At 39.3% G+C, this 8,162-nt stretch overlaps 1 protein-coding gene across 1 annotated transcript in view; it reads left to right on the top strand.

Annotated features, from left to right (window-relative positions):
- Positions 1–1,939: 1,939 nt before the first annotated feature.
- The window catches only part of FBXO11 (F-box protein 11), a 71,160-nt gene continuing 64,937 nt past the window's right edge, over positions 1,940–8,162 (top strand). The window contains exon 1 of the mRNA XM_010577762.1: positions 1,940–2,051. Coding sequence (XP_010576064.1) covers positions 2,018–2,051 — 34 coding nt within the window. The 5' untranslated portion in view covers positions 1,940–2,017. The remainder of the gene's footprint in view (positions 2,052–8,162) is intronic.

The raw sequence follows: 8,162 nt of genomic DNA, 5'->3' as shown, positions 1-8,162 counted from the left end.
GGGTTAAGCTGGATCAATACTTCTGGAGTTGGGGCATGTTTAATACATACAGCCTGTAAACCTACCTTGCAAGTTTGCTGCTCTCCCTCCCACCAGTCTATTTTCCAAAGAAAACAAGACTTATACACCCGTACAGTCTGTCTGTCTGTCACTCTGCAACTTCTGAACTCGTTAGCTCATTTCATCCAGATTTGTCAATGGGGTGTGAAGTTCTTAAGTTTTGTGGAAATTATTGGCTGGGCAGAGGAAGAAGACAATGAGGGAAAAACATTTATAACTTACCCTCTCTACCCTTGCCGAGAAGCAGCAACCAGCTGGCCTGTCAGCACACAAGGTAATTGAATTACTCATTTGTCTGTACAGGGGACATGAGGGCTTGAAGTACTACTGGGAGAAAGAGTAGGTTAGACTGTGTAAGACACAAACATGTAGAAACTAAGCTCCAGTAGGTTTCTTGCTCACAAAGCTTGAATTTTGTAATGTTGAGATAGATATCTCAGGAAAGTTAAGGAGTCTTTATCTGGCCCTATTTCAAGTGCATGTGTGTAAGCATGCGCGTGATTTTTTTTTTACTTTTTTTTTTTTTATAATATATGCACCAAAAGGCTTATGTTGGTGTGTGCTGGGATGTAACAGTAACTGAATTAAATGACTCTTATTCTGAAGCAAATGCCCAGACTTGCATCAAAATAACTAAATTGGTTTCAGTTTTTGTAGGATCATCCCTTATGGCAAGAAGTCAAGAAGTCAGGCATCAGTTGCTCCAGGTGGAGAGAAATCTAATTCAGGCTTTTTCATATTCCTTAGAAGAGAGTCCTAGGCCAGGAAAAGATACATTTGTATATGGATATGTAATCCTTGTTTCTGCATTGAAAAGTTTCCAAGGTCTGCCTTACAGATAAAAGTTTAGAATCTATAAACTTGGTAATTCAAGTACAGCTTCTGTTTCCCAAAGCCTGATTCTGCACCACGCGTACAAAGGAGTGTCTGGGTACCTCTGTTGTCCTTTATGTAGGACAAGTGCCTAAATTTATGCTAAAGCTTTCTATCTGATTTGGAGAGATCAAAATCAAGTGCAGTTGTTCTTGGTATACACAGTAACGTTCATTGCCCGGAGTTTTGGTATATTTTGGTCATTCATAAGGCTATTAATATCTGTTATAGTTTCCCAGAAATACCAAATCTTTTTCTATTTAGTTTCTGTCTTGCCTAAACCATTGAGCTCAAAGTTTTTGTAAAGAAGTAATGAAATCTCCTACGTCAGTCTATTTGTTATCTTTCTGCTTTGGGGGAAGGTTGTGGCCTGTGCCCAACTCCTGCTCTGGTGCTTCCTGGGAGAATCACAGTTACGGAGTAGGCCAAAGCTGTCCAATGTATGTCAGGCTTTTACTGCAGGTGTGCAGGGCATTAAGCATAATAAACATTATGTGCACTGAACATGGAGGATTTAATGTATATGCATACAATTGGAGCACTGTGAGTGCTTTGTCAGCCCAGCAGCTGCCTGGGAATGTCAGGCTTGCAGCTTGCTCTACATCGGCAGTTTCCTCACCAGCATGGTAAATCTGGTGTGCCTAGCAAGTGCTGAATTTGCAGTGCCTGTGCAGACTGTCTGCTGTGCGTGTGTGTTTATTCGGCACGTTAAGCACACTTGCTCTGCACACGCACAGTGGTATCATCGGGGAGGCCAGGTGGCAGCCAGAGAGGGCTGCCACTGCAGGGAAAACAACTTGTTTGAACCCCCCCCGCCGGTCTGGGTCACTTCTGTAAAGGGAGTGAGTATGCACCAGGTGTATTGTAATGTGGGTCACCTGTGGCAGTGCTGAAACTTCCCCTTACAGCTCGTGGCTGTAAACTATTTGGTCTGCTAGGAAGAGGAGGTAGGGTGCTTCTCTAAAATTTCCACATTAAATTAGATTAAATATATTTAGCCTTATATATTATAACAGATGGTGTGGGAAAAGTAAATCAGAACTGTGCAATGTGTGGACAATAAAAGCAGAGAAGAGAGGAAAACATGACTGAACTAACAGGAACTGAGAAAATTAAAGGTTTGTTCAGTTGACTTTGTCATTACCTAATCCTCTCATGTTTTCTGGTTGTTAAGTACTTCTGTTTGTTTCTTGCTTATGTGGTGTTTCTCTGTTCAGCACTTGAATAGGGGGGGAAGCGTACTTGGTGATTTTTGTTATTGTTCATGGTACTAAAATGTAGTATCTGAATATAGCCTAGGATTTTAGTCTGAGTTCTTCAGTTCTTGATGAAATGGCAGGGGGGAAGAAAGCAAACTAAAACATACAGTGCAATTACAGAACACCTATCAAAATTCTGCTTTTTATAATACATTGCTATTTTAAAAAAAGACTTCTAAATTCTTGTAAAAGAGGGAGAGCAAGTTCTAGATGTAGAAGTAGTAAAGTAAAGAAGACAGTCTAGAGGAATCTCCTGTCATTTAAAGTGTACTTCCTCCTAGAAAGTTTAGTGAACTTTTTTTGAGGTGATTAAAATCTCTGAATCTGGAATACTTCTTAAAAGTTAACTTGCATAGTGGTTATTGTGGTTTTTCTCAATAACTAAGTTTTGCTGGTTATACTGCTGCCTGTTCTTAAAATGTTGTTGTTCGTCCATACATAGAAGCTGGGAGGACACAGAGAAGCAACAAATGAACACTTGTAAAACATACAGTTCTTCTAGCAGGCTTCTAGGAACTACTTTTTATGCTCTTCTCTGAGATACTTCCTGTAGTTGTGTTTTGACAAGATAACTAATTTTAGAGCCTGGTTGCTAGAGGAGAAGGGGTCATCCCGTAATTCCTGCTTCTAGCCCTGTGTTCTTATCTCCTGCCCCCAAAACACCCTGAATAGTTAGTTATCTGCTGGTTTAGCTCTTTGAACTAACTGCAGAGTTTGGTGAGTGTGTAAGAGAGGCGGTCCTCAGGTTTGCAGTTGGGAGTGGGAGGAATGAAGTGGGACTGCCCCTCATCCTCACAGCTAACCTTCCGATCAGTTTAGCTGTCGTGTGAGACTGGAGCCTTGCACAGTGACTGGCGATGGTCCTGTCCATTTGAGAGGAGCAGTCGAAATGCTGCTGTGGCTCTGTTCTACCATACGTGCTACGATACACACAATGAGATCTACTGTTCGTTGTAATGGAAACCTGCAGTTTCCACTCCATTGCCAGGTTTGTCAGGTCCCTCCTGATGTCTTAAATGTGAGAGTTCAGGCACTGCTTTGTTCTAGGAGGCTGAACTGCTGCATAGTTGTTTTCTGCTTAGAAGCATTGTTGCTGAGGCTCCTAGGTTTGTTTCTGATAAACAGCTCTATTTTCTTGATTCTACTTAGTTTATTCAGCAAAAGTATATAGCAATACCATTCTGATACATACCATATATTACTGGTATTCCAATATTGAAATAATAGTGGTGTTTATCATCTTGGGCAACTGGTTCTGTGTTCCAGAAAAATTGATTCAGCTATATAGCTCTACCATGTGAGTGCCAGTCTAGTGTTGATACAGTATATAGAGAGTTTTTCCTCAGTTTTTCTGTGCTGCTTTTGATTTGGTAGGTGTTTGGATTACGGTTAGCTGTTTGGTGATGTTTTTTGCAATTATTAGTGAAAACTGATTTAAAAAATGAACTAAACCTCTTAGCAGACATTGCTCTTGGCTTGGGAAAGTACTGGGGGTGAACAGTAAAAGTACACGTGGGTTATTCCAGCTGTAGGCCACTGGAAGGGTAGTCCTTCATGTGTTTCAGAGAACTCTTCAGTTCCTAGCTCCTGAACACAGCATAGAGAAACAAGCAGTCCTGAGAATGAGGTTGGGAAGCAAAAGCTTGGGGCTTGTGCTACTGTGAATTGCCATTACAAGGCAAAATTAACAACTATAGTTGGAATTATTACACTTGTTTTAAATAACCACTGTCCAGACCAGCAGAAGAGCTGAATTTGCAGTCTCATGGTCATCATGCTGTGTGCATGCTTTTATACCAAAGGGCTGGTTAGCATGAATAGGTCATGTTACAGTAACTATTTCCTTTTGGTAATCCTAGTTTGTAGTGTTTGGAAACAGCCTGTTTGCCTTAAGGGCTCTGATTTGTGGGTTCTCTTCTGTTGCTTGTTTTCAGCTTGCACATCTAGAAGCAAAGGTTCAAGGGTTTAGCCTCTTGCTTTCTGAATAGGGGTGAGTTGTAGCTCTATAGCCAGTCTGAATTTCAAGCTATCTTTGTATTTGGACAGGTTATTGTGGGATGACAGGTTACCGTATGTCAGCTGATCTGTGGTATCTGATTCACAGTAATTGTTCATGTGTATGCTCTTAGCCTGTGGCAAATGGAAGGTAATTTGAGTTAGCTTGACCCTCTTTCATTACACTCTTTCAAGGCACTCCCTTCTCCACGTGGATTGTTAGACCTGCTGGAGTGCCTTGGCTAAAACAATAATGCAGTTTCTGTCCCCAAGCTAATTTGGGTGTATCTATACAACAGTAAGATGGGGACTTCACCACAGTTTCCTGTATTGCTGTTTTGAGACCATACCTTGCTGAAGGAGTGAATACTACAAAGATGCTACCCTGAAAATCAGTCAGATGCTATAATTACCAGGTGCGTTTTTCTTTAGCAAAACTTATGAAAGCTTTATTAGTGCATTTTAAAACACCACAAATAAGTCATTTATTTTGCAGTATCTTGGTATACTTCTTGTTTTTGAAGAAGTAGGTTTTACTTCGAGTCCTTTCAGAAGGTGCTTGGTAATTGAAATCATTCTAACACTGCAATAATGGTTTTGGATGTTCTGATTCCAAAGCCCACTGAAATCCTGGCTAGCTGAAAGATTCCCATTGACCACAAATGGTGCTTGAATTTGATCTGAAACGACATGAAAGGTAAAACAATTGATTTTCTTTTTAGTGCTTAGTTTTTAGTTGAAATTTGATTTTGCAACAGTAAATACATAGCTATCCAATCTGGTTCATCAATAATTATTAAAAATATAAAATACTACTTAAATGCATGTGGAAAAATACTTTTCAGTAGTCAGATATTGCCATCCTGTCTTGCTGCCTTACTGAATTTCTAAGGCTCCTGAAGAGAAACTCAGAACTGCCTCTTGAATCTAACTCATTTCCCCCCTTTCCTGCAGATAAATCTGGTTAGTTAATTAGTGCACTACTGATCCTATGTGTATATGACAAATAAATAAAGCTTCTTCCCAATTTTTCATTCTTATTTGGCCAATGAGAGGTTTTTTTAGGAGGTATTTGGTAAAATTTACAGTTCCCAAGCTGCTTGTACTTGGGAAAGTGAGTGGAAAAGTGTGACTTTTTTTCTTTACTTGGAATTCAGTCTCCTTAAGACATAGGTCTTGGTGCAGACTTGCTGTAGTCCTCTGATAAATAAATAGTTGTGAAAGTTTGTCAGCATACCTTTAGAGAAGACTTTATGCTGCAGAAGCATAGGAAAACTTCCCATTGTAATCATTTTTCTAAGAGCTGAGGACAAAATGGATGCTTTTTGGCTAAATAAGCCTTTCCTGGCTGTTGGGAAAGCAAGAGACCAGAAAGATGACCCAAATACTGTTGGGTCATTAATTTAAATTGTGTGTAGTAGCTGTTCAAATTAATGTTTGCTATTTCCTTAAGTTGTTGCTGTCTTGAAGGAGGAAGGATGGCAACTTTGTTTAGATGGTTGTTATGTTAGTCTTCGGCAAGATGTCACACTTCACCTTTCTCTGAAGATGGTAGGATCTGTGACCATCTTTTTTTGGAAGAAAGGTTCTGCCCCTTCACCTTCTTCAACAGTCATTGAAGATCAGTTACTCAAACTAGAGTTTACTCTGGAATTTCACTTGCTCTGTTTTGACCTGTATTGACTGCAACTGTGCAAGTCGAGATCAGGCACAGGGACAGGAGGTAGCTGAGCCTCCCATCATTTATGACCTTGGAAGTTGCAAGACTGAAGGTCTAGGGTGGTCGCAGTATATGAAAATGAGTAGCGGGTTTTCCATCGCAGAAGAACCATTTTATTCAGATCTATTTGGAGCTTCCTCTCTGGCTCCATTTTTAACTGTCTGCAAAGCTACCTCGTAATTGAGCCTCTAAGGCATACGCTTCAGATCATTGTTGGGAGAACCTCCTTCAACACAAGTTGTGCCGTTGTCTGTCTAGCCAAGCCTCAGTGGAAAGGCAGGAGATAAATGCTTTGGGCTACTGTTGCTGTCTGGATGATTAGACGAAGAATGTGTGTGATTGTGATAATGGGTAGTATCTGAATTACTTCAGGTGGCCTTTGATAATGAGTTTAGACCCTTTCATATCTTGCCAAATTTCTCAGCTGCAGCTGCTCATTGATCAGCAGCTTGTGATCAATAATCTGCTGATACACTTGACAGTATCAGTATGGATGCTTGCCATTGTCAAGTTTTATCATAATGTAAAAGGTTTAAGTAACTGAAAAAGGCATACCTGAGTAGGTTCAGTGGGTATCTAATGAAGCTCTGTTCTGAAGATAAAGTTGTCATAGTACATGTCGATGTGATGCTGGCTTTCCCATTTTGTCTAAGTAACGTTTGAACGTCTGAGCTTGTTAATGTTAAAAGTGTTAACAGGAAACAATGCTTTCTGAGAGCTCTGTCTCATCTATACCTATTTTTTTAAATGCCAAAAAAGAAGGGGAGGTGAAATTATTCTGATTTTCAGTTATAGACAAAATAATATGTAATTTTAAAGTAAAATATGTTGGTCATGCTAATGTTGAAATAAGCACTTTATCTTTTAGGGGCTGCTTGCATTAGTATAGCTATTAGCTATAGTTTCCATAATCGGGCTGAAAAAAAAAAGTGAGGATAAGGGAAGTGTTAACTTATTTGTAAAAATGTGGATAATGTGGCGAAAAAGAAGAATGGAAAATTAATTTTAAACAAAATTTTAATTGAAATTTTCAATATTGATACTATGTGGTAGTCCAGTTTAAGATCAGTTTTCACATTCACTTAATGACTTTTCAGCCTATGTTTTTCTGGATAACTTTTTCAAGAAACTGAAGATCTGAGCGTGCACTCTGCTGTGGGTTGCTCTTATGCTGATTAATACAGTGGAAGTTAAAAATAGGTAGTGTATGGAAAAATCATGATTTTTAACTTCTCTATTTGAAAGGCCTACCAAGCAATACCTGCCATCCACTGGTGCTCTAAGTGGATTCATTATCAAGTTCTTGGGTAAATCCCAGCAGACTGACTGCATAGTTTGTTTCATTTATTTCACTTGTCTTAATGACAAAGAGTGCTATGAGCTGCCAGTGTATTTTTTGTGTGTGTGTGTAAGATTTCTAGATGTTATACAATCGTGTGAAAACAAGAACAGTGGCTGAAACACTGAGCATGCTGAAATCCTAGTGAGTTGGGCACAGTGATTTTCTGACTAAATATACTTTGGGTGCCACACCAATATTTCTTCCTTAACAGTAAGGTCGGACCTCCAGCATTCCTCTGGACTACCACTGTTGGCAAACAGGTAGAGTCTGTTGAGTAGTACTGTAATGGCTAGGGAAGGCAGAAATTTTCAACTGTTTCTGTCACTTGAGTGGTGGAAATAATTGCCACTTTCACAATGAGTAAGTTCAATGAGCAAGTTTTAAATAGTAAGAAAAACTGAAGAAGTGGGCTGTTTTAGTATCTTTGTGTTGTTTTGATGCCGATCTAGTCACTAAAATTGTGTGTATATGCTGTGTGTTAAACATTCGCTATGATTTTTCTCAATATTTACGTGTAGGGTCCTGTTGGCAGAAAGGTGATATTTTTCAGTAATATAAATACTGTGTGCGCATTATGGTGTCTGGGGGAACTGCTTGAGCCTGGTTAAGGTTTCTTTTGTAAGATTTCTGGGATATATATTTTGTATTTCCCACAAATTCTTTAGTACTGCAGAAGTGGCCAAATGTATTACAGAAAATGAATTTTAATTCCTCTAGTTTGTGAAATTAAAATATGGTTTGAGAAAGCGGCAAAGAGGTATAGATCAGAATAGCAAGATTTGAGAACTTGGTATCCACAAATCCTGCTTGTGTTGGTTTTGTAGATTAGTTTAAAAAAAATAAAAATCAACCTGCTCCTTTTTTATTAATACAGATAAGTGCCTCTTCCCCCCCCCCCCCCCCCCCCCTTCTT

This window comes from Haliaeetus leucocephalus, unplaced genomic scaffold (genome assembly GCF_000737465.1).
Source record: "Haliaeetus leucocephalus isolate CR32 unplaced genomic scaffold, Haliaeetus_leucocephalus-4.0 Scaffold577, whole genome shotgun sequence".
NCBI classification, from domain to species: Eukaryota; Metazoa; Chordata; class Aves; order Accipitriformes; family Accipitridae; genus Haliaeetus; species Haliaeetus leucocephalus.
Note: the sequence above shows the minus strand (reverse complement) of the source record. Positions and strands in the feature narration are given on the sequence as shown.